We start from the raw sequence: 27628 nt of genomic DNA, 5'->3' as shown, positions 1-27628 counted from the left end.
GTTGCCTACCATTTAAATAACTGAATGTTGAATCAAGCATAAACTAAAATACATCATATTTATAAACAAAATGATTTCGGACAATTAAAAATGTTTTCTGGCAAATGGTTTTCTTAACTTACTTGCCCGAAAGGACAATTGCTGAAAAAAATTAAGGTGAAGACTGTAATATATTTTTCTCTTTTCCAAAACGGGACTACCAGAAACCTGGTCGGGCTACTTGATTTCACAAATTGGTAGCCCTGCTGGCTACCAGCAAAAGTAGGTTAAGATCGAGGCCTGTAAGTGTAACTAATATAATAAGTGTGAAACGTTCCCAAGGAATAACACATGAAAATTCCTGAAAATCTCCAAAATAGAGAATATTTGGCAATGGCGGCCAGAAATAAACAACAGCAAATTCCCATAGAGAAACTGAAATTTAGCCGCACGGGAACGCACGATTGTTGCAAAAATCCTTGAAATTCTCGAGGGTGACTTTTTTTTTTATTCACAAAAACATGTTTTATGATCTTTGATCCAGTTTCATTTCTTCATATCAGCCCAAAGTTGAGGTCCAAAATTAGGTGGGACAGACTATAGAATTCATCTTTTCTCTATCACTCAAGGCCTGGGATTCAAGTCATGCTAGATGCACTGCCAAATTTGACATGGAATATATGCTGGGGACATTGCTGGCAGGTCTGAAATGAGTTTATCATCTTTTTTAAGTAAATCCACTATTTTGTATTGAAGGAATAATAAAAGCTTGTCAAATAAAATCTGAAAATTATTTCCAATTAGAAAACAAGAGCTGTCTCCATAGGATGACACATGCCCCCGATGGCACTTTGAATGAATAGTTATGGCCGATGTTAGAGTTTAGGACCTTTGACCTATGGAGCTGGGACTTGCACGCGACACGTCGTCTTACTGTGTCACACATTCATGCGTAGTTATTTTAAAATCCATGCATGAATGACAAAGATATGGACTGGACACGCCCATCAATGCACTATCATGAAAAATGACCTTTAACGTCTAAGTGTGACCTTGACCTTTGAGCTACAGACCTGGGTCTTGCGCGCGACACGTCGTCTTACTGTGGTACACATTCATGCCAAGTTATTTGAAAATCCATCCATCGATGACAAAGATATGGACCGGACACGCCCATCAATGCACTATCCATTAATGTCTAAGTGTGACCTTGACCTTTAGGCTACGGACCTGGGTCTTGCGCGCGACACGTCGTCTTACTGTGGTACACATTCATGCCAAGTTAATTGAAAATCCATCCATCGATGACAAAGATATGGACCGGACACGCCCATCAATCCACTATCGTTTAATGTCTAAGTGTGACCTTGACCTTTGAGCTACGGACTGGGTCTTGCGCGCGACACGTCGTCTTACTGTGGTACACATTCATGCCAAGTTATTTGAAAATCCATCCATCGATGACAAAGATATGGACCAGACACGCCCATCAATGCACTATCCTTTAATGTCTAAGTGTGACCTTGACCTTTGAGCTACGGACCTGGGTCTTGCGCGCGACACGTCGTCTTACTGTGGTACACATTCATGCCAAGTTATTTGAAAATCCATCCATCGATGACAAAGATATGGACTAACACGAAAATTGCGGACAGACTGACAGACCAACAGACCGACGGACCGACAGACGGTTCAAAAACTATATGCCTCCCTTCGGGGGCATAAAAAGTGCGTGGGGTACCTTCGTTAATGTATGCTTTAAAGCATATTTTGCAAACAGCTCTAGTAATATCAAAGTTTTCTTTAAAAGGAGCCAACACCCGGCATTCAGGCTTCATGCAGAGCCCAAAATATTTCAAGGCGTCTGATGTTTTACTGCCAGAGCAACAAAAGTTTTATTATTGTTACGATCGTGACAGCTGCTCTGACAGTGTTCTCCAATTTAAAGAGCAGATATTTTGAAATATTAACCCAAAGATTATAAGAGCAAAAGTATTTAAGCTAAACAGCGAGAAGTATCTGAAAAAGTCCTGAAAGCGGGATTTTAATTTTTTTAACAAAATCAGTGACTAGAATCGATGCCTCATGGTCAGAATCGATGTTGCCGACTTGGAAACTTTGGCGATGATTAATCGAACATTGGCGACAATCGGAACATCATTACTTTGTTCTAATTTCAACTTGCCTTGAGCAGCCAGTAAGTATTACTCTCTTGACTGGCAGCTCTATATAGGTTTGACAGTATAATATACAGTGCATTCTCCATACAAGAAATACCACAAGGATGGCTAAAACATGTTTGCTGTAAACAGGTTCTTGCTCTGTAAAGGTTTTTTGATTAAGAACTTTACCTAACTGGCAAGAAAATATCTCTGCCTCTGTAGAATGTTTGCCCTTTGGATGAATACTTAACACAGATTTTACTTTATAATTATAGTGAGGTAAATAAATCCTCATATTGAACATACTTAAAGGCAATTTTTAAATGCAAACATTTACAGTGGCTGGTCTTTTTTTTCAGTACATTGTGTATGACATTATATTGTTATGACATCAGAATGTCATGACATCACATCTGGAGGTCAATACATGCCTTTGGCTCAACCCATGAGTCAATACGGCCTTTTATCATTAAACGTGACTGTGTTTAGACCAATTGAAATGTTTTAACCCTAACCTTGCTAAATTGCTTAAATGAACTTGTCCATCTTCCGATTTGGACAGTACCATTAACTGTTAAAAGGGGTGCTTACCAAAAGGATACTGGCTGTACAGTGAACAGTGCAGATCATGATTTGCGAACAGTGCATATTTTGATCAGACTGCAAGGATGTGCAAGCTGATCATGATCTACACTGGTTGCAAAGGCAGAATCAATCATGTCTAGCGCATGGTAAGGGTAACAGTAGTAATAAATACTATTGCAACAATGTATTACCTGAAACACAGATTCTTTAAACTCATCCAGGAGAAGTCTATAGTTTCTGTAGTTCTGCCTCTCACTGAACTCAGCATAGAACTGTAGAAATGGCAGCAGTGGTAAACTCTGTAAATGACAGTAAGTTAGATCACAGACAAAATCATTAAATCATATAATAAATCAAACTTGTGAACTTTACACAAGTGCAGTGATTTGATTATCTGATTAAAGAGTAGATAAAGGCAGTTCTGCATGTTTTAATTTGACAATTTTTATCTACAATGTAGAATTTTATACACTAGTAACAGTTTATTTTCAAAACTTCAGGATATACTAAGAAATTTGGCGAACAGAAGAGTTTTGAGTGCTTGATTTTCTGCTTGACTGATTTGAATAAAATGAGTACTTAAACTAGATGTGTGTCCATAGGACACAGGTGCCCCCACTCCTGCCACTGTAACATGGTTTTATGACTCAGGTTAAATAATGTTTAGGATGTTTGCAATATAACTCTAGCCTAGCTGAGTAAAATCCTAAAGAGAACATTTCACAGGCTATAAAACAATCCTCTAATGTTTTATGATGATTCTAGGTCAAGTACATTTTGTCTGGTCTTGTGTAATGAAAAAACTTAAACAAGAGGGCCATGATGGCCCTATATCGCTCACCTGTTATCACTGCACTTGAGGACAAGAAGGTCCTCAGAAAAAATATCAAAGCCCAAAGGACAGGAACAACAATGGGGAAAAATTTGACCAAAAAGAATAAAAAATTCTTACAAGGTATAGATATGTCAAAATACACCTAAAAATTGGAGGTACCATCCATGTTGTACCACAGAAAAGTGGTCTCGGTTTTTCCCTACGGCCAATAATAAAAAAGTTACTAAAAATAAGCTATTGATAGTAACGTAAAAGGGAAGTAATTAAAAAAAAATATTGTAAGTGAACAAAAGAAGGATCTGCCAAATAAATCTGTTGACATAAATGAAATTTCAGATCAGTATCTTCATTAGCTATGGAGATATACCCATTTTAATTTGAAATAAAGGGAGGTAATCTGACATAAAATCAGTCCATAGTTATCTACCCTGATTGTCTCAGTCCAACTAATAATAATAATGAAATTTCAAATAAGTCCTATAAGTACTTACTGATATAAATCCATTTTGATTACAATCAGGGGAGGTAATCAGATATAAAATAACTCTGGAACCTATGATTGGATCTGATTTGTCATGGAATCCAAGATTTATTGTTGATGAAGATATTTTGGAAGTTTGTATCAAATAAAACCATAAATGAAGTCTCTATATGGCTGCAAATGCCAAAATAGCCAATTTTGGACCATTAAGGGGCCATAACTCTAGAACCCATGAAGGAATCTGGCCAGTTGAAGAAAGGAAGCAAGATCTCGTGGTGATACAAGTTGTGTGCAAGTTTGGTTAAAATCAAATCATAAATGAAGCTGCTATTGTGCAGACAAGGTCAAAATAGCTAATTTTGGCCCTTTCAGGGGCCATAACTCTGTAACCCATTATGGGATCTGGTCGGATCAAGAAAGGAACCGAGATCTTATGGTGACACATGTTTTGTGCAAGTTTGATTAAATTCAAATCATAAATGAAGCTGCTATTGTGCAGACAAGGTCAAAATAGCTAATTTTGGCCCTTTCAGGGGCCATCACTCTGGAACCCATAATAGAATCTCGCCAGTTCAAGAAAGGAACCAAGATCTTATGGTGATACAAGTTGTGTGCAAGTTTGGTTAAAATAAAATCATAAATGAAGCTGCTATTGTGCAGACAAGGTCAAAATAGCTAATTCTGGCCCTTTCAGGGGCCACAACTCTGGAACCCATAATGGAATCTGGCCAGTTCAAGAAAGGAACCAAGATCTCGTGGTGATACAAGTTGTGTGCCAGTTTGGTAAAAATCAAATCATAAACAAGCAATTTCGATGAATTGGTATCCCCCGCCGAAAGGGTTTGTGGTGAGGAATGGCAAAAAAATATATCTGTCAAAAAGTTAAGGATGTTAATAAGAAGCAAATAATTTCATTAGTCAAAATCAATTTAACAGAAAACAAATGTTTAATTAAAGAGTACACAATAAATGTATGATACTTTGATCCTGACTAAAGAATTTATTTTGAATGGGATATGCTTATTGTAATAAGCTTAGCTTTTAAAATTAAATGCAGTTAATTGAAATGTGAGCTTGAAGTTTAACTGGAACGAAATATTGTCTTTGAGTGGTTTGGCACCAGGTGTTGCTGATTAACATGTACATTTGAACTTAAAAGAACAGATGTCCTTAAGAGAACACAGGTAAGATATCTTGAACATGGCTGAGGGCAAAGTTTGTGCAGTCACAACTTAACATGTTGAAGGTTTGAACATTTAAAAAAAAAAAGAAAAAAAAAAGGAATGGAAATATAATTATATATGTATATATTTATTTTTTTAGGGGGTGCGGGGGAACGGGAGAGGAAACAAAATTTCACACGTTGATTATAAATATTGATGGAAAATTAAAAAAAAAAAAAAAAAAAAAAAAAAAGGGTAAATGAAAAAAAAAAATTATTATTTGTTTTTTTTGAGGGGAAGTGGGGTTGGGAGGGGGAGGGGGTGTGACCAAGGCTAGTGGGTGACCAGGTGTAGGTGCGCAACTTCACATGTTTCTAATAAATGGTTTGTTATGTACAAATATGTGGATTTTTTTTTTTTTTTTGGTGGGGGGGGGGGGGGCAGAGGATGCATGATCAGTGGTGGGCATGACTGTATGGAGGAGTGAGGTGGGGAAATGGTACAACTTGCATGTTGATAAATAATCATGGAAGGTTTGAAAAAAATCTAAAATAAATGAAAAAAAAATTTGGGGGGGAGGGGGGTGGGGGGGGGGGGGGTTGGGATGGGGAGGGAGTGTGACCAAGGCAAATAGGTGATGAGGTGTGGGTGCGTAACTTCACATGTTTATAATAAATGTTCACAGAAAAGAATGAAAGAAATTTAATGAAATTCTGCCAAATGGTAAGTTTGTTATGTACAAATATGTGGATTTTTAGACAATTAAAGGGCAATAACTCTGAAATCCGTACAAAATTGTGTGTGCACAACCACATTATAGTGCTCTAAATTCTGTTAAAGTTTCATAGTTCAAGGTAAAATATATCAAAAGTTATGATGCAGAAATTGCCATATCTATAGATCTAATTAGTACCCTATATTATAGTTAACACTAGAAATTTCTAAGGGCCATAACTCTGGTGTTACTTGGGCAATCTGTCTGAAACTTGATGGGCCCCATAACCTCATAGTGGTGAACATGTTTATGAAGTTTGTCTGAAAAAAATGTAAAATAATGAATTTTTTTTTTTTTTTTTTTCTGGGGGGGGGGGGGGGGGGGGGGGGGGGGGGGAGGTGTGATCAAGGTAAGGGGGTGACCAGGTGTGGGTACACAACTTCACATGTTTACAATAAATGTTCATGGAAAAGAATGAAAGAAATTTAATGAAATTCTACCAAATGGTAAGTTTGTTATGTACAAATATGTGGATTTTTATACAATTAAAGGGCAATAACTCTAAATTTACAAATAAATCCAAACGTAATTGTGTGTACACAACCACATTATGGTGATCTAAATTCTGTTTAAGTTTCATAGTTCTAGGTGAAATATATCAAAAGTTATGATGCAGAAATTGCCATATTTATAGTATCCTATATAGTTAACACTAGAAACTTCTAAGGGCCATAACTCTGGTGTTACTTGGGCAATCTGACTGAAACTTGACGGGCCGCAAGAACTCATAGTGGTGAACATGTATATGAAGTTTTAAATAAATATTCCCAACCATTTCCTAGATATGGCTCCGGACGGATGGATGGAAAGATGGACGGAAGGACGGACGGACAACGCCAAAACTATATCCCTCCGATGTGATATATATCTGGTATTTTCAAAGAAACAAATATCAAGTAAATTTTTCTCTGGTAATTTCTCTAAGAAACAAAAAAATGGGTAAACTTAGTTAAAACATGAACTAACAAGTGAATGAAGTATTGCCATGCAATACAAATTCCCCTACTGGAATGCACCTAATTTTCTCTACTGCTGTATAACATAATGAACTGATATCTGTCACTGATACATAAACAATATTGTACTATATATATACTATAAAAATATATAAGTTATTTAAAGTAACAACAAAGGGGATAAATCCTAAAGGAATAAGGCAGTCTGGCCAAAGACCACAGTTATTTTTACTATAATTATGTTCTATATAGACACTGTACAATATTGCTATTTTGTCTGCATTCCAATAAAAAAAAATTACCTGCCCTGAATAGAACTATACAAGAGAAAAAATTCCAGCCACAAGAAATTATGGGTTGACCAGCTCCTTTTTTCAGTACGTTTACCCAAATCATACGCCTATGGTAAATAGTCTTTTGATGGCTGCAAACAGGCAAAATCTCTCCTCTTCAAGTGACTGGTTTTGCATATTCAGACAATTTAATCCTATCAAAATTCTAACTATTATTTCACATCTCCTCTCATAAATTATGCCTTTTAGTGCAAGTCTTTCATCCAGTTTTTCACCAATATTCACCATCAAACAGAGGAACTATTTTCCGAGTAAGCACTTCCTTATTATGGTCAACCAAGGGCAAGTAACTGTGATCTTGTGCCTAGTTAGTACAGATTTGTTGGTGTACTCAGTAAGTACTATCAGCATGTGAAGTTTGAAGGTCCTGGGTGCCATGGTTCGCGAGTAAAGTGCCTTCATGCAAAAAGTTAACGTTGGCCCCTGTGACCTTGACCTTTGACCTGGTGACCCCAAAGTCAGTAGGGGTGGTATACTCAGTAAGTACTATCAGCAGGTGAAGTTTGAAGGTCCTGGGTGCAGTGGTTCACGAGTAAAGTGCCTTCATGCAAAAAGTTAACGTTGTGAGTAACGAACGAACGAACGAACTAACGAACGAACGAAGACCCCAAAGTCAGTAGGAGTGGTGTACTCAATAAGTACTATCAGCATGTGAAGTTTGAAGGTCCTGGGTGCAGTGGTTCGCATGTAAAGTGACTTCATGCAAAAAGTTAATGTTGGCCCCTGTGACCTTGACCTTTGACCTGGTGACCCCAAAGTCGGTAGGGTTGGTGTACTCATAAAGTACTATCAGCATGTACAGTTTGAAGGTCCTGGGTGCAGTGGTTCGCGAGTAAAGTGCCTTCATGCAAAAAGTTAATGTTGGCCCCTGTGACCTTTGACCTGGTGACCCCAGAGTCAGTAGGGGTGGTGTACTCCATAAGTACTATCAGCATGTGAAGTTTGAAGGTCCTGGGTGAAGTGGTTTGCCTGTAAAGTGCCTTCATGCAAAAAGTTAACGTTGGCTCCTGTGACCTTGACCTTTGACCTGGTGACCCCAAAGTCAGTAGGGTTGGTGTACTCGTAAAGGTCTATCAGCATGTGAAGTTTGAAGGTCCTGGGTGAAGTGGATCGCGAGTAAAGTGCCTTCATGCAAAAAGTTAATGTTGGCCCCTGTGACCTTGACCTTTGACCTGGTGACCCCAAAGTCAGTAGGGGTGGTGTACTCAATAAGTACTATCAGCATGTGAAGTTTGAAGGTCCTGGGTGCAGTGGTTCGCGAGTAAAGTGCCTTCATGCAAAAAGTTAACGTTGGCCCCTGTGACCTTGACCTTTGACCTGGTGACCCCAAAGTCATTAGGGTGGTGTACTCAATAAGTACTATCAGCATGTGAAGTTTGAAGGTCCTGGGTGCAATGGTTCGCGAGTAAAGTGCCTTCATGCAAAAAGTTAACATTGGCCCCTGTGACCTTGACCTTTGACCTGGTGACCCCAAGGTCAGTAGGGGTGGTATACTCAATAAGTACTATCAGCATGTGAAGTTTGGAGGTCCTGGGTGCAGTGGTTCGTGAGTAAAGTGCCTTCATGCAAAAAGTTAACGTTGTGATTAACGAACGAACGAACGAACGGACAGACAGTTGAAAACTAATATGCCTCCCTTTGGGGGCATAAAAAATAAATAAATGAACAGGAGTGTAGAGCTTTGAACCTTATAGAGTAATTTGTCAGAAATAACATCTACCTCCTTTTGAGCTTAAACAGGCTAGAGATTGTCCAACTTAAAAGAACAGGACTACAATATGTTCCACGTGTCAGAAACTTCCAGAGGCAGAAGCTGTTAAAATAAATAAGTGTAATTAACATTATTGGCTTTATATACTGAAATTCTACAGTAATACTGACAGTAAGATGGAACATTCAATTTCTATTTATATTTATAATGACTGATATTCAGACATTCCTAAACAAAAAAAAACCCTGAAAAACAAGTGAATGAAGTATTGCCATGCAATACAAAGTCCCCTACTGGAAGGCACCTAATTTTCTCTACTGCAGTATAACATAATAAACTGATATCTGTCAATGATGTATAAACAATATTGTACTACATATACAATATGTTATAACAACACACTTGGATTAAAATGTGCATATATAAAAACCCACAGTTGTTTTCATATTGAATTTTTTTGGCTGATTATAAAAATGTTATCATGTAAGTTATTTATAGTAACAACAAAGGGAAATTAATCTTTAAAAAAAAAAAAAAAAAAAAAATCTATATAATATAAGTCCATAAGAAACTCTTTACCAGGTAGAGATAGGTCAAAATACACCAAAAAATTGGATGTAACATGCATGCTGTACCACAGAAAAGTGGTCTCGATTTTTCTCTACCGCCAGTAATAAAAAAGTTACAATAAAATCTATTTATAGTAAAACAAAGGGCCATAATTCTAAAAACAAGGGTGTCTCATGGTGGTGAACATTTGGTCCAAGTTACATCAAAATCCCTCCATGCATGAAGAAGAAATGTTCCGTACAAAGTCATTCTTGAATTTGACCTTTGACCTCTAAATATGACCTTGACCTTAGACCTGGGGACCTGGTTCTTGCGCATGACAAGTTGTCTCATCCAGGGGAATATTTGTGCCAACTGATATCTAAATCCTGCTTTGCATGAGTTATGGACCAGATACGAAACAGACCCTGTTCATACTATGTTAACATTTGACTGCTAAGTGTGACCTTGACCTTTGAGCTAGGGGTCTGAAAGTTGTGCATGACACATGGTCTTATTATGAGGTACATTTGTGCCAAGTAATATTAAAATCCCTTCATGGATGGGAGAGTTATGGACCGGACAGGAAAAAAGCCTTGTTGACCTTTGACCTCCAATTGTGACCTTGACCTTTAAGCTAGGGGTCCAGGTTTTGCGCATGACACGTCGTCTCCTCATGGGGAACATTTGTGCCATGTAATATTAAAATCTCTTCATGGATGGGAGAGTTATGGACCGGACAGGAAAAAAGCCCTGTTGACCTTTGATCTCCAATTGTGACCTTGACCTTTGAGCTAGGGGTCCGGGATTTGCGCATGACACGTCATCTCATCATGGGGAACATTTGTGTCAAGTAATACTAAAATCCCTTCAAGGATGGGAGATTTGTGGACCGGACAGGAAAAAAGCCCTGTTGACCTTTGACCTCCAATTGTGACCTTGACCTTTGAGCTAGGGGTCCAGGTTTTGCGCATGACACGTCGTCTCATCATGGGGAACATTTGTGCCAAGTAATATTAAAATCCCTTCATGGATGACAGAGTTATGGACCGGACACGAAATTGCGGACGGACGGACGGACAGACGGACGGATGCACGGATGCACGGACAAGACCAAATCTATATGCCCCCACCACTCATGGGGGTGCACAAAGAGCTGTCACTAATGGTGACAAATGCCCCAGCAGCACCTTGACCTTTAACCTGGTGACCATGACCTGGTGACCACAAAGTCAATATGGGTTGTGTACTCAATAAGTATTATCAGCATGTGAAGTCTAGAGGTCCTGGGTGCAGTGGTTCGCGAGAAAAGTGCCTTCATGCAAAAAGTTAATGTCACGAACAAACAAACAAACAGACAGACAGTTGAAAACTAATATGCCTCCCTTCAGGGGCATAAAAAGAAGCATTTCTATTTACCATAAACTGGCACATTTATGGACTGCAGACTGAAATTACAACAAAATAATTTCTATTGTGGAAAAAAAGACTGTAATGAATATTCATCTTATGACAGAACTTGGAACTTCTATATTGGTCAGACATTTTCATTGTTGAACTCATAACCTTGATATTGGTTTAATCATTTAACTCAGCCTAGTGCAATATGAAAGACCATAATAACGTCTAAAACAGAGGTTATAAGTTCTAATCTCTTAAATATGTTAGAGCTTTTCTTTTTGCAACAAAAATACCTTTATCTCGATCAAAGGAAGGAGTTTTCCCACTGATTTATATTTAAATGTATCCTTCCCATTTACATGTGTTCCACCAATTTCTGTCATTCCATATCCTGGAAAACAAGAAAAACACCAAAATTCAAGGCATAAAAGTTATTTACACTCATGAATGTAATATACATGTGTAGGTAGATAATGTGGATGCCTCAATCAACAAAATTACAACCAAAGTTCAAATACAAAAACGTTACATTCAAACAAAGTAGTTCTCATGTCAGGTGGAAAATCAGTACTGGATCAAAGATTAAACAAGAGGGCCATGAATGCCCTGTATCGCTCACCTGACCTATTGGCCTAAAGATCATTAAGATATGGTCATAAATGTGGCCTCTAAAGTGTTAACTAACTTTTCCTTTGATTTGACCTGGTGACCTAGTTTTTGACCCCATATGACTCAGATTCGAATAAGACCTAAAGATCATCAAGATCAACATTCTGACTAAGTTTCATGAAGATACAGTCATAAATGTGGCCTCTAGAGTGCTAACAAGCTTTTCCTTTGATTTGACCCGGTGACCTAGTTTTTGACCCCACATGACCCAGATTCGAACTTGACTGAAAGATAATCAAGATTAACATTCTGACTAAGTTTCATGAAGATAAAGTCATAAATGTGGCCTCTACAGTGTAAACAAGCTTTTCCTTTGATTTGACCCGGTGTCCTAGTTTTTAAAACCACCTGACCCAGATTTAAACAAGACCTATGGATCATCAAGGTTAACATTCTGACCAAGTTTCATTAAGATATGGTCATAAATATGGCCTCTAGAGTGTTAACTAGCTTTTCCTTTGATTTGACCTGGTGACCTAGTTTTTGACCCTACATAACCCAGATTCAAACTGGACTTTCAGATCATCATGAGTAACATTCTGACCAAGTTCCATAAAGATACAGTCATAAATATGGCCTCTAGAGTGTTAACAAGCTTTTCCTTTGATTTGACCTGGTGACCTAGTTTTTGACCCCAGATAACCCAATATCAAATTCATCCAAGATTTTATTAAGGGTAACATTCTGACCAAGTTTCATTAAGATTGGGCCAAAATTGTGACCTCTAGAGTGTTAACAAGCTTTTCCTTTGATTTGACCTGGTGACCTAGTTTTTAACCCCAGATGACCCAATATCAAACGTGTCCAAGATTTTATTGAGTGTAACATTCTGACCAAGTTTCATTAAGATTGAGCCAAAATTGTGACCTCTAGAGTGTCAACAAGCTTTTCCTTTGATTTGACCTGGTGACCTAGTTTTTGACCCCAGATGACCAAATATCAAACTCATCCAAGATTTTCATGAGGGTAACATTCTGACCAAGTTTCATTAAGATTAGGCCAAAATTGTGACCTCTAGAGTGTTAACAGTCAAATTGTTGACGACAGACGGACGAATGACGACGACGGACGATGGACACAGGGCGATCACAAAAGCTCACCTTGAGCACTTTGTGCTCAGGTGAGCTAAAAACTATGTTAGAAGTACAATCTCTGAAAGCAGATTTGTCATCAGTCAACTTTATCATTAAGCTCAGGATCAGCCAGTCAGATTCTTTAGCCTTGAGGCTGGTCTCCAAAGTCTGTTTTATAACCAAGGATGCAGTAATATTTTCCCCAAGTGGTAAAAGTCCCTGACTTTGAATCACTTGGCCCTCACCCATGTGGGTTCGAGCCTCACAGGGGGCACTGAATTCTTCATATGTGGAAGTCATTCAGCTGAATACAAAAGGTCTGTAGTTCTACCCAGGTGCTCAACCATGGTGAAATAATGAACAGAGGGGCACTTGGGGTTTTTTACCACCATGAAAAAGTAGAAAGTCGTTGTATGACCTATGATTGTGTCGGTGTGACATTAAACCAAATTTTTCTAGGAAGAAGACTTGAGGGAGACTAACAACAGCACCGCCATGCAGGTGCTGATGCTCATCTGATTTTTTTTGTATAATAGAAAATTGTCCTACCCATGATTTTCTAAGTCCAAAAAAGGACAATAATTCTTGCAAAAAGCAGGATAAAGTTATGTTTCTTGATGTACATAGTCAGCTTGTGATGGTGAAAACTGTTGCAAATTTTAAAGCAATAGCTTGAATAGTTTAGGAGAAAAGCTGACCTAAACATAAAACTTAACCAAGAAATCTGATATTTTCTAAGTCCAAATGGGGACATAAGTCTTGCAAAAAGCAGGATAAATTTATGTTTCTTGCTGTACATGGTCAGCTTATGATGGTGAACAAATGTTGCAAGTTTTAAAGCAATAGCTTTGATAGTTGAGAAAAGCTGACAAACATATTACTCAACCAAGAAAACTGATTTTCTAAGTCAAAAAGGGGCAATAATTCTTGAAAAAAGCAGGATGGAGTTATGTTTCTTGATGTACAGTGTCAGCTTATGATGGTGAACAAGTGTTGCAAATTTTAAAGCAATAGCTATGATAGTTTAGGAGAAAAATTTGACCTAAACATAAAACTTAACCAAGAAATCTGATATGTTCTAAGTTCAAAAGGGGTCATAAATCTTGCAAAAAGCAGGATGGAGTTATGTATCTTGCTGTACAGGGTGAACAAGTGTTGCAAGTTTTAAAGCAATAGCTTTGATAGTTTAGGAGAAAAGCTGACCTAAACATAAAACATAACCAAGAAAATTGATTTTCTAAGTCCAAAAGGGGCAATAATTCTTGCAAAAAGCAGGATGAAGTTATGTTTCTTGACGTACAGGGTCAGCTTATGATGTTGAACAAGTGTTGCAAGTTTCAAAGCAATAGCCTTGATAGTTTAGGAGAAAAGTTGACCTAAACATAAAACTTAACCAAGAAATCTGATATTTTCTAAGTCCAAAAGGGGCCATAAATCTTGCAAAAAGAAGGATGGAGTTATGTTTCTTGCTCTACAGGGTCAGCTTATAATGGTGAACAAGTGTTGCAGGTTTCAAAGCAATAGCTTTAGTTTAGGAGAAAAACTGACCTAAACATAAAACTTAACCAGGCAACGATGACGCCGACGCCAATCAAGTGATGACAGTAACTCATCATTTTTTTCCCAAAAAATCAGATGAGATAAAATGACACAAGCTTTCTCCACTATAGACTATATTACTTGTTTTAAGACCAGAGTTACCTTGGTTATTACAGGGTAGTTTCAGCTTGGTTTTTACAACATCTTCTATTTCCTTGCTAAGTAGGGCAGAACCAAAAACTGCACCCTTCACTGAGGATAAATCATACTCTGACACTTTTGGATACTTAGCAAACATTACCATTATAGGTGGTACAGTATGTATGGTAGCTGGCTGAAAAATATTCAAGTATATACTGTCAAAGACCTTAAACAAGTAAGAAACTCTCAAAAGAACATAGAATATAAGGATATGTAGAAGCATTATTTGCTGCATTAGTCATTTAAGTACAATATCAATAACAGAAGAAATTAGAAGGTATATAATCTAGTCACAATTTTTTTACTTGTACTTATTCCATGAGTTTACCTTGTATTTTTCTATCAATCTGAGATAATCATCAGATGTAAACTTCCTCATGATAACAAGAGTTGCCCCTAAAAAATGGCTGTACAATCCACACACATAAAGTCCATACATGTGGAACAGTGGAAGAAACATAACCAGGTGATTATCTTTTGGAATCACTGGTTCAGTACTGTAAATATAACAATACAGGGCTATCACACACTTTTCAAACAGGTAGAACAGTACAAGAAACATGATCAGGTGATCATCTTCTGGAATCAGTGGTACATCAACAAAATATAACAAACAATACAATGCTAACACACAGAGTGCCTACATGGTGAACAGTGTATTGAAGGAGTATTTAATCATGTGATCATCTCCTGAATTAAGAGTTACAGTACTAAAATAATATGAAACAAGCAAATTCGATGAATTGTATCCCCCGCTGAAAGGGTTTGTGGTGAGGAATGGCAAAAAAATATATCCGGCAAAAAGTTAAGGATGTTAATAAGAAGCAAATAATTTCATTAGTCAAAATCAATTTAACAGAAAACAAATGTTTAATAAAAGAGTACATAATAAATGTATGATACTTTGATCCTGACTAAAGAATTTATTTTGAATGGGATATGCTTACTGTAGTAAGCTTAGCTTTTAAAATTAAATGCAGTTAATTGAAATGTGAGCTTGAAGTTCAAGTAAGATATCTTGAACATGGCAGTGAAGTCTAACTGGAACGAAATATTGTCTTTTGAGTGGTTTGGCACCAGGTGTTGCTGTTTAACATGTACATTTGAACTTAAAAGAACAGAATCTTAAGAGAACACAGGTAAGATATCTTAACATGGCTGAGGACAAGGTTTGTGCAGTCACAACTTAATATATTTATTTTTATAGGGGGTGGGGGTGCGGGGGAACGGGAGAGGAAACAAAATTTCACATGTTGATTATAAATATTGATGGAAAATTAAAAATGAAAAAAAAGGGTAAAAGGGTGAAGTTGGGGGGAGGGGCAGAGGATGCATGATCAGTGGTGGGCATGACTGGGTGGAGGAGTGAGGTGGGGGAATGGTACAACTTGCATGTTGATAAATAATCATGGAAGGTTTGAAAAAAATCTAAAATAAGAAATGAAAAAAAAAAAAAAATTTTGGAGGGGGGAAGGGGGAGGGGGGTTGGGAGGGGGAGGGGGAGGGGGTGTGACCAAGGCAAGTGGGTGACCAGGTGTGGGTGTGCAACTTCACATGTTTATAATAAATGTTCACAGAAAAGAATGAAAGAAATTTAATGAAATTTTGCCAAATGGTAAATTTGTTATGTACAAATATGTGGATTTTTAGAAAATTAAAGGGCAATAACTCTGAAGTTACAAAAGAAACCCGTTCGAAACTGCGTGTGCACAACCACATTATAGTGCTCTAAATTCTGTTAAAGTTTCATAGTTCAAGGTCAAATATATCAAAAGTTATGATGCAGAAATTGCCATATCTATAGATCTATAGTACCCTATATAGTTAACACTGGAAACTTCTAAGGGCCATAACTCTGGCGTTACTTGGGTAATCTGTCTGAAACTTGATGGGCCGCAATATAGCGGTGAACATGTATATGAAGTTTGTTTAAAAAAATTTAAATAAGGAATTTTTTTTTTTTTTTGGGGGGGGGGGGGGGGGGGGGGGGGGGGGGGGGGGGGGGGGGTGTGATCAAGGTAAGGGGGTGACCAGGTGTGGGTACACAACTTCACATGTTTACAATAAATTTTCATGGAAAAGAATGAAAGAAATTTAATGAAATTCTACCAAATGGTAAGTTTGTTATGTACAAATATGTGGATTTTTATACAATTAAAGGGCAATAACTCTTAATTTACAAATAAATCCGAATGAAATTGTGTGTTTCATAGTTCTAGGTCAAATATATCAAAAATTATGATGCAGAAATTGCCATATTTATAGTACCCTATATAGTTAACACTAGAAATTTCTAAGGGCCATAACTCTGGTGTTACTTGGGCAATCTGACTGAAACTTGACGGGCCGCAAGAACTCATAGTGGTGAACATGTATATGAAGTTTTAAATACATATTCCCAACCATTTCCTAGATATGGCTCCGGACGGATGGAGCTCAAACCTTTGACCTTGAGTTGTGACCTTGACCTTGAGTTGACATGGCTGACTCATGAGTTCTTGATGAAGTGATCATGAGAGCCAAGTTTGATGAAAATCCTTGTAGGGTTTTACGATATACAGAGTGGACACAAAATTGAAGGCTCAAAACTTAGACCCTAAGGTGCGACCTTGACCTTAAGCCTGCATGGCTGACTCATGAGTTCTGCACATCATCTTGATGAGGTGATCATTTGACCAAGGTTTCATATGAATCCTTCAAGAGGATTAGGAGATACAGAGCAGACACAAAAATGGAAGACTCGAACCTTTGGCCCTGAGCTGTGACCTTGACCTTGACCCAACATGGCTGACTCATAAGTTCTGCACATCCTCTTGATGGGGTGATCATTTGACCCAAGTTTCATGAAAATCCTTCAAGGGGTTTAGGAGATAAAAAGCGGACACAGAATGGAAGGCTCAAAACTTTGACCCTAAGTTGTGACCTTGACATTGATAGGGCATGGCTGACTCATGGGTTCTGCACATCATCTTGATGAGGTTATCACTTGACCCAAGTTTTATAAAATTCTTTCAAGGGGTTTAGGAGATACAGAGCAGACACAAAATAGAAGGCTCAAACCTTTGACCCCTGAGTTGTGATCTTGACCTTGAGCCAACATGTCTGACTTATAAGTGCTGCACATCGTCTTGATGAGGTGATCATTTGACATATCTTTCATGAAAATCCTTCAAGAGGTTTAGGAGATACTGAGCAGACACAAAATGGAAGGCTCAAACCTTTGACCCTAAGTTGTGACCTTGACCTTGAGTCAGTATGGCTGACTCATAAGTTCTGCACATTGTCTTGATGAGATGATCATTTGACCAAAGTTTTATAAAATTCCTACAAGGGTTTAGGAGATACAGAGTGGACACAAAATGGAAGGATGAAACCTTTGACCTTGAGCTGTGACCTTGACCTTGAGCAAACATGGGTGACTTGTGAGTTTTGCAAATTGTCTTGATGAGGTGATCATTCGACCCAAGTTTCATGAAAATCCTTCAAGGGGTTTAGGAGACGTGGAGCTGACACGAAAGTGTTCTGGACAGACCATGAAGGATGGACGGAAGGACAGACGGAGACCATTCTTATTAACTCACCACTCGTGGCAGGGGATTAATAAGGCAATGTCTCAATCAGGAATTGTTACAGTTCATCAGCTTGCCTAGAAATATGCATTTGTATCGATTTAAAGATTTTGGAAAAAAAACAAAACAAACCAATACTGCAAGTGTGTACTGATGTGCAAGACATTGCGGCTCAGACAAGTTATGTGGACCCTTATTACGCACAAGGAAAAAGAGTTTTCTTCCAAAAAATTTGAAGTCAGACGTTCTTTGCACATGCAGGAAGACCACAATTTAAAATTTAATAGTATATCTCATTTGGTATATATCGCATGGTACCTTTGAGGGATTGATCCAGATTTTCTCGATTTGCAACAAAAATAGGTAGGACTGATTCCCTGTAACTATATAATGCTACAACACATATCTAAGGTTAACTACTGTGAAAAACTTCACTGGTTTTAAAAAATATTGTGTGATACAGACTGACTTTTCATCTTTAAATTCCACACTTCTGACTTTTTAACCAAATATGTAATGTCATAGTGTTTCAGGTCTACCCTGATTACACTATGAGCCACACCATGAGAAAACCAACTTAGTGCGTCTGTGACAAGCATGGATCCAGACCAGCCTGGGCATCTGCATAGTTTGGTCAGGATCCATGCTGTTCACTTTCAAAGCCTACTGCAACTAGAATATGTCTGTAGGACATAGGATGTGCCCCTCACTGGTACATTTGTCACAAATAATTCAAATGTTTGCAGTCTTGATGGGGTATAGCCTAAACAAACATTTTATGAAAAGGATTCATTATGCTTGGCCATACATTTTTTTATCACAAACAAAAAATCCACTATTTTGGCTAATTCAAGGGCAGTAACTCTGAAATAAGCACTAAGATTCTCAAGAAGAATGCCATGTGTGCAAGGTCACATCATGATAAAGACTCAAGCAAGGTTTCATAAATTTACATCAAAGTCTTTTTGAGCTAGGCACATAATCAGGTGAAAAGGTGCATTACTTTACTATTTCAGGGGCCATAACTCTAACAAGTGCTGTCCGTAAGACAGCCAAGCTCGACTATTCGAAATATTGTCCCAGAAGCAGGAAAATATTACCCAACAAGAGTGCCAGATTGTCACAATATACGCCCGTCACAGCAAATTTCTTTACTCTAGCACCTGTATTTGCAAATGGAATTTTAATTTTGTGGTTGTTTAGTAATCATTGTAAGTCATTAGTTTTTCTAAGTCCACAAAAAAACTCCTTACCAGGTAGAGATACCTTAAAATACACCTAAAATTTGAAAGTAACATCTATGTTGTACCACAGAAAAGTGGTCTTGTTTTTTCCCTACGGTCAATTATAAAAAAGTTACAATATAAGTTATTTATAGTAACAACTAAGGGAAGATAATCTTACAAAAAAAAAAAAAAAAAAAAAAAAAAAAATCCATAAAAAAATTGTAAGTCCACACAAAAATCTTTACCAGGTAGAGATTGGTCAAAATACACCTCATAATTGGGTGTAGCATGCATGTTGTACTACTGAAAAGTGGTCTCGATTTTTCCCTACGACTAATAATGAAAAAGTTACAATATAAGCTATTTATAGTAACAACAAAGGGAAGTAATTCTAAAGAAAGGAACTGCACATGACACTTCATCTCATGATGGTGTATAATTGTGCCATGTTACATCAAAATCTCTCCATGCATGAAGAAGAAATGCTTCGGACAAAGTCATTCTTGTATCTGACCTTTGGCCTCTAAGTGTGACCTTGACCTTTGACCTAGGGACCTGGTTCTTGCACATGACACTCTGCCTCGTGGTGGTGAACATTTGTGCAAAGTTATATCAATATCCCTCTATGCATGAAGAAGAAATGCTCCTGACAAGGTTTTCATTCTTGTATCATTTGACCTCTAAGTGTGACCTTGACCTTTGACCTAGGGACCTGGTTCTTGCGCATGACACTCCGCCTGGTGGTGGTGAACATTTGTGCAAAGTTATATCAAAATCCCTCTATGCATGAAAAAGAAATGCTCCGGACAAGGTTTTCATTCTTGTATCCTTTGACCTCTAAGTGTGACCTTGACCTTTGACCTAGGGACCTGGTTCTTGCGCATGACACTCCGCCTTGTGGTGGTGAACATTTGTGCCAAGTTATATCAAAATCCCTCCATGCATGAAGAAGATATGCTCCGGACAAAGTCATTCTTGAATTTGACCTTTGACCTCTAAGTGTGACCTTGACCTTAGACCTAAGGACCTGGTTTTTGCGCATGACACTCCGTCTCATGAAGGTGAACAACTGTGCCAACTTTCATCAAAATCCCTTCATGCATGTAGAAGATATGCTCCGGACAAAGTCTGTGGACGCCGCCCGCCCGCCCGCCCGCCAGGGGCGTTCCCATAATACGTCCCGTTTTTCAAACGGGCGTATAAAAAGGTTAAATATCAAAAGAATTTTAAGTTCAAAAGGGGACATAGTTTGACCAAAATGAAGGTCAGAGTTATGGGACTTGCTGCTATCAACTAGTTTTATAACACCGAAGGCACACGTAAAGTTTCAATTCAATATCTGCATTAGTTTTGGAGATAGTAACTTGCATGTAAAACTTTAACCAGAATTTTCTAAGTGCAATAGGGGGCATAACTTGCCCAAAATACATGTCAGAGTTATGGGACTTTACCCAGTGAGTTTGGTAATTGATCTAGAAAAAGAAAAAAAAAGTTTCAAATCTATATGCCTTTTAGTAACAGCTGTACGTACTTGCACGCAAAACTTTAACCACAATTTTCTAAGTCCAAAAGGGGGCATAATTAGGCCAACATGAAGGTCAGAGTTATGGGACTTGCTGCTATCAACTAGTTTTATAACCCAAAAGACACATTTTAAGTTTCAATTCAATATCTGCATTAGTTTTTGAGACAGAAACTTGCATGTAAAACTTTAACCAGAATTTTTTCTAAGTCCAAAAGGGGGGCATAAATTGCTCAAAATACATGTCAGAGTTATGGGACTTGATCCAGAGAGGTTGGTAATTGACCTAGAACAAGAGTGCCAGAATGTCACAATATACGCCCGTCACAGCAAATTTATTTACTCTAGCACCTGTATTTGCAGATGTAATTTTAATTTTGTGGTTGTTTAGTAATAATTGTAATTCTTTTGTTTTTCTAAGTCCACAAAAAAACTCCTTACCAGGTAGAGATACCTTAAAATACACCTAAAATTAGAAAGTAACAACTATGTTGTACCACAGAAAAGTGGTCTTGGTTTTTCCCTACGGTCAATTATAAAAAAGTTACAATATAAGTTATTTATAGTAACAACTAAGGGAAGTTAATCTTTAAAAAAAAAAAAAAAAAAAAAAAAAAATACAAAAAATTTTTTTTTTAAGTCCACACAAAAATCCTTACCAGGCAGAGATTGGTCAAAATACACCTCAAAATTGGATGTAACATGCATGTTGTACTACAGAAAAGTGGTCTCGATTTTTCCCTACGTCTAGTAATGAAAAAGTTACAATATAAGCTATTTATAGTAACAACAAAGGGAAGTAATTCTAAAGAAGGGAACTGCGCATGACACTTCGTCTCATGATGGTGTATAATTGTGCCAAGTTACATCAAAATCCCTCTATGCATGAAGAAGAAATGCTTCGGACAGACATTCTTGTATCTGACCTTTGGCCTCTAAGTGTGACCTTGACCTTAGACCTAGGGACCTGGTTCTTGCGCACGACACTCCGTCTTGTGGTGGTGAACATTTGTGCCAAGTTATATCAAAATCCCTCCATGCATGAAGAAGAAATGCTCCGGACAAAGTTTTCATTCTTGTATCCTTTGATCTCTAAGTGTGACCTTGACCTTAGACCAAGGGACCTGGTTCTTGCGCATGACATTCCGTCTCATGATGATGAACAATTGTGCCAACTTTCATCAAAATCCCTCTATGCATGAAGAAAATATGCTCCGGACAAAGTTTTCATTCTTGTATCCTTTGACCTCTAAGTGTGACCTTGACCTTAGACCTAGGGACCTGGTTCTTGCGCATGACACTCCGTCTCATGATGATAAACAACTGTGCCAATTTTCATCAAAATCCCTCTATGCATGAAGAAGATATGCTCCGGACAAAGTCATACTTGAATTTGACCTTTGACCTCTAAGTGTGACCTTGACCTTAGACCTAGGGACCTGGTTCTTGCGTATGACACTCCGTCTCATGATGGTGAACAACTGTGCCAAGTTTCATCAAAATCCCTCTATGCATGTAGAAGATATGCTCCGGACAAGGTCTGTTGACGCCGCCCGCTCGCCCGGGGCGTTCCCATAATACGTCCCGTTTTTCAAACGGGCGTATAAAAAACAAGAGCTGTCTCCATAGGATGACACATGCCCCCGATGGCACTTTGAATGAATAGTTATGGCCGATGTTAGAGTTTAGGACCTTTGACCTACGGACCTGCGTCTTGCGCTCGATATGTCGTCTTACTGTGGTACACATTCATGCCCAATAATTTTAAAATCCATGCATGAATGACAAAGATATGGACCGGACATGCCCATCAATGCACTATCATGAAATATGACCTTTAACGTCTCAGTGTGACCTTGACCTTTGAGCTACGGACCTGGGTCTTGCGCATGACACGTCGTCTTACTGTGGTACACATTCATGCCAAGTTATTTGAAAATCCATCCATGGATGACAAAGATATGGACCGGACACGAATGCACTAACATGAAAAATGACCTTTAACGTCTAAGTGTGACCTTGACCTTTGAGCTACGGACCTGGGTCTTGCGCATGACACGTCGTCTTACTGTGGTACACATTCATGCCAAGTTATTTGAAAATCCATCCATGGATGACAAAGATATGGACCGGACACGAATGCACTATCATGAAAAATGACCTTTAACGTCTAAGTGTGACCTTGACCTTTGAGCTACGGACCTGGGTCTTGCGCACGACACGTCGTCTTACTGTGGTACACATTCATAACAAGTTATTTGAAAATCCATCAATCGATGACAAAGATATGGACCGGACACGAAAATTGTGGACAGACCGACAGACGGACAGACGGTTAAAAAACTATATGCCTCCCTTCGGGGGCATAAAAAACAAGAGGGTCATGATGACCCTGGATCGCTCACCGGCACAATATAAGCTACATGTTACAAATGTCAAACTGATGATTTTTAGAATTTTTTTGGAAGATTTTCCGATGTACAATCAAGTAACCCCTGGGGCAGGGCCAATTTTACCCCGGGGGTCATGATTTGAACAAATTTTGTAGAAGTCTACTAGGCAATGCTACATGTCAAATATCTAAGATCTAGGCCTTCTGGTTTATTTTAAGAAAATTTTTGAAGATTTTCATATGTAAAATCAAGTGACCCCTGGGACGGGGTCAATTTTGACCCCGGGGGTCATGATTTGAATAAATTTTGTAGAGGTCCACTAGGCAATGCTACATGTGAAATATCTAAGCTCTAGGCCCTATGGTTTATTTTTAGAAAATTGTTGAAGATTTTCTATGTAAAATCAAGTGACCCCTGGGGCGGGGTCAATTTTGACCCTGGGGTTCAGGTTTAAACAGATTTTGTAGAGCTTCATTAGGAAACACTACATGTCAAATATCTAAGCTCTAGGCCTTCTGGTTTATTTTTAGAAAATTTTGAAGATTTTTCTATGTACAATCAAGTAACCCCATGGGGCGGGGTCAATTTGACCCCGGAGGTCATGATTTGAATAAATTTTGTAGAAGTCTACTAGGCAATGCTACATGTCAAATATCTAAGATCTAGGTCTTCTGGTTTATTTTTAGAAAATTGTTGAAGATTTTCCTATGTAAAATGAGGTGACCCCTGGGGCGGGGTCAAGTTTGACCTCGGGGGTCATGTTTGAACAAATTTTGTAGAGGTCCACTAGGCAATGCTACATGTGAAATATCTAAGCTCTAGGCCTTCTGTTTTTTTTAAGAAAATTTTTGAAGATTTTCCTATGTAAAATCAAGTGACCCCTGGGGCGGGGTCAATTTTGACCACGGGGGGTCATGATTTGAACAAATTTTGCAGAGGTCCACTAGGCAATGCTACATGTGAAATATCTAAGCTCTACGCCTTCTGGTTTATTTTTAAAAAAGTTTGAAGATTTTCTTATGTAAAATCAAGTGACCCCTGGGGCGGGGTCAATTTTGACCCCAGGGTCATGATTTGAACAACTTTAGTAGAGATCCACTAGGTAATGCTACATGTCAAATATCTAAGCTCTAGGTCTTCTGGTTTTTGAGAAGAAGATTTTTTAAGATTTTCCTATGTAAAATTAAGTGACCCCTGGGGCCGGGTCAATTTTAACCCCAGGGTCATGATTTAACAAATTGGTAGAGGTCCACTAGGCAATGCTTCACACCAAATATCTAAGCTCTAGAACTTCTGGTTTTTGAGAAGAAGATTTTTAAAGTTTTTCCTTTAGGTTGCCATGGCAACCAGAGTTCTGCATGGAATTCAAATCTTTGAAAAAATTTTGTAGAGCTTCACCCAAGGAACATTCCTGTGAAGTTTGGATGAAATTGGCCTAGTGGTTTATGAGGAGATGTCATTTAAAGTAAAAGTTTACGGATATTGGACGCCGGACGATGGACAACGGACGGTGAGTGATCCTAATAGCTCACCTTGAACCTTTGGCTCTGGTGAGCTAAAAATAAGTTTCAAAGCTATATGCCTTTAAATGATAGCTTTATGTACTTGCATGCAAAAACTTAACCAAGGTGTGACGCCGATGTGACGCCAATGCCAGGGTAAGCAGAATAACTAGACTATTCTTTGAATAGTCAAGCTAAAAATAGGGGTTGGAGCCAGCCAAAAAATAAGAGGTGTGCAAGTTTATATTATGTTAAAGACTTATGCAAGTTTTCAACCATTAATATTAAATACATTTTGAGCTACGTGCATCACAAAGTAAAATGTGCATTTTTGACTATTTCAGGGATCATAACTCTGAAAATAGGGGGCAGACCAAAATGAACAAGAGCTGTCACTAAAAATGAAAGTGAAAAGTAGGAGGTGCGCAAGTTCATATCATGATTAAGACTCACACAAGGTTTCATGAATCTATATCAAATACTTCTTGAGCTAAGCGTGTCACAAGTTGAAAATATACATTTCTGACTGAATCAGGGGCCATAACTCTGAAAATAGGCAGCAAAGCCAGACGAAAACTAGAAGATGCTTTTGCAAAAAAAACGCATGTCTCCCCCAATGCAAAGTGGTATAGGCAAGAAGTCAATAGGAGTCAGGAGCGAAAGTCAATGAGACACTGATGGTTGGCTGCAATAGGGATCATCTACTTGGCATGTCCAGTCATCCTGCTAAGTTTCAACACTCTTGGCCTAGTGGTTCTCAAGTCACTGTTCAGGCTCCTGTGACCTTGACCTTTGATCAAGTGACCCCAAAATAAATAGGGGTCACCTACTCTGCATGTCCAATCATCCTATTAAGTTTCAACATTCTAGGTCAAGTGGTTCTCAAGTTATTTTCCGGAAATGATTTCACATGACCAGGCCCCTGTGACCTTGACCTTTAATAGACTGACCCAAAAATCAATAGGGGTCATCTACTCTGCATGTTCAATTATCCTATGAAGTTTCAACATTCTGGATCAAGAGGTTCTCAAGTTATTGATCGGAAATGGTTATCAATGTTCAGGCCCCTGTGACCTTGACCTTTAACGGAGTGACCCCAAAATCGATAGGGGTCATCTACTCTGCATGAGCAATCATCCCATAAAATTTTAACATTCTGGGTCAAGAGGTTCTCAAGTTATTGATCAGAAAAGGTTTTCCATGTTCAGGCCCCTGTGACCTTGACCTTTAACAGAGTGACCCCAAAATCGATACGGGTCATCTACTCTGCATGACCAATCATCCTATTAAGTTTCAACATTCTGGGTCAAGTTGTTCTCAAGTTACTGACCGGAAATGTTTTTCAATGTTCAGGCCCCTGTGACCTTGACCTTTAACAGAATGACCCCAAAATCGATAGGGGTCATCTACTTTGCATGTACAATCATCCTATGAAGTTTCAACATTCTGGGTTGAGTGGTTCTCAAGTTACTGACCGGAAATTGTTTTCCATGTTCAGGTCCCTGTGACCTTGACCTTTAATAGAGTGACCCCAAATTAATTGGGGTCATCATCTCTGCATGACCAATCATCCTATTAAGTTTCAACATTTTGGGTCAAGTTGTTCTCAAGTTACTGACCGGAAATGTTTTTCAATGTTCAGGCCCCTGTGACCTTGACCTTTAACAGAATGACCCCAAAATCGATAGGGATCATCTACTTTGCATGTACAATCATCCTATGAAGTTTCAACATTCTGGGTCAAGTGGTACTCAAGTTATTGATTGGAAATGGTTTTCAATGTTCAGGCCCCTGTGACCTTGACCTTTAACAGAGTGACCCAAAAACAATAGGGGTCATCTACTCTACATGACCAATCATCCTATGAAGTTTCAACATTCTGGGTCAAGTGGTTCTCTAGTTATTGATCGGAAATGGTTTTCAATATTCAGGCCCCTGTGACCTTGACCTTTGACGGAGTGACCCCAAAATTAATAGGGGTCATCTACTCTTCATGACCAATCATCCTATTAAGTTTCAACATTCTGGGTCTAGTGGTTCTCTAGTTATTGATCGGAAATGGTTTTCAATGTTCAGGCCCCTGTGACCTTGACCTTTGACGGAGTGACCCCAAAATCAATAGGGGTCATCTACTCTTCATGACCAATCATCCTATTAAGTTTCAACATTCTGGGTCAAGTGGTTCTCTAGTTATTGATCGGAAATGGTTTTCAATGTTCAGGCCCCTGTGACCTTGACCTTTGATGGAGTGACCCCAAAATCAATAGGGGTCATCTACTCTTCATGTACAATCATCCTATTAAGTTTCAACATTCTGGGTCAAGTGGTTCTCTAGTTATTGATCGAAAATGGTTTTCAATGTTCAGGCCCCTGTGACCTTGACCTTTGACAGAGTGACCCCAAAATTAATAGGGGTCCTCTACTCTTCATGACCAATCATCCTATTAAGTTTCAACATTCTGGGTCAAGTGGTTCTCTAGTTATTGATCGGAAATGGTTTTCAATGTTCAGGCCCCTGTGACCTTGACCTTTGACGGAGTGACCCCAAAATTAATAGGGGTCCTCTACTCTTCATGACCAATCATCCTATTAAGTTTCAACATTCTGGGTCAAGTGGTTCTCTAGTTATTGATCGGAAATGGTTTTCAATGTTCAGGCCCCTGTGACCTTGACCTTTGACAGTGTGACCCCAAAAACAATAGGGGTCGTCTACTCCAGCAGCCCTACAACCCTATGAAGTTTGAAGGTTCTAGGTCAAATGTTTCTCCAGTTATTGCTCGGAAATGAAGTGTGACGTACAGACGGACGGACAGGGCAAAAACAATATGTCTCCCCCAGAGGGGGAGACATAAATAGGAGGTGCACAAGTTCATATCATGATTAAGACTCATGCAAGATTTAATCAATTTATGTGAAATACTTTTTGAGCTAGGCATGTCACAAGGTGAAAATGTGCATTTTTTACTATTTTAGGGGCCATAACT

General features: G+C 38.5%; 1 protein-coding gene across 3 annotated transcripts in view; it reads right to left on the bottom strand.

Annotated features, from left to right (window-relative positions):
* The window catches only part of LOC123554384 (uncharacterized), an 87718-nt gene that overhangs the window by 42533 nt on the left and 17557 nt on the right, over positions 1-27628 (bottom strand). For 2 of the 3 annotated variants that reach the window (XM_053524020.1, XM_053524019.1), the window contains exons 5-8: positions 14761-14929; positions 14394-14565; positions 11244-11341; positions 2918-3025 (exon numbers count right to left, since the gene is read on the bottom strand). In XM_053524020.1, coding sequence (XP_053379995.1) covers positions 2918-3025; positions 11244-11341; positions 14394-14565; positions 14761-14929 — 547 coding nt within the window. Of the gene's footprint in view, positions 1-2917; positions 3026-9009; positions 9103-11243; positions 11342-14393; positions 14566-14760; positions 14930-27628 lie in introns of all 3 variants that reach the window. The other variant, XR_008367195.1, reaches the window with a different exon arrangement.

Source organism: Mercenaria mercenaria, chromosome 15 (assembly GCF_021730395.1).
Source record: "Mercenaria mercenaria strain notata chromosome 15, MADL_Memer_1, whole genome shotgun sequence".
Lineage (NCBI taxonomy): Eukaryota > Metazoa > Mollusca > Bivalvia > Venerida > Veneridae > Mercenaria > Mercenaria mercenaria.
This window is presented reverse-complemented; position numbering and strand designations above follow the sequence as displayed.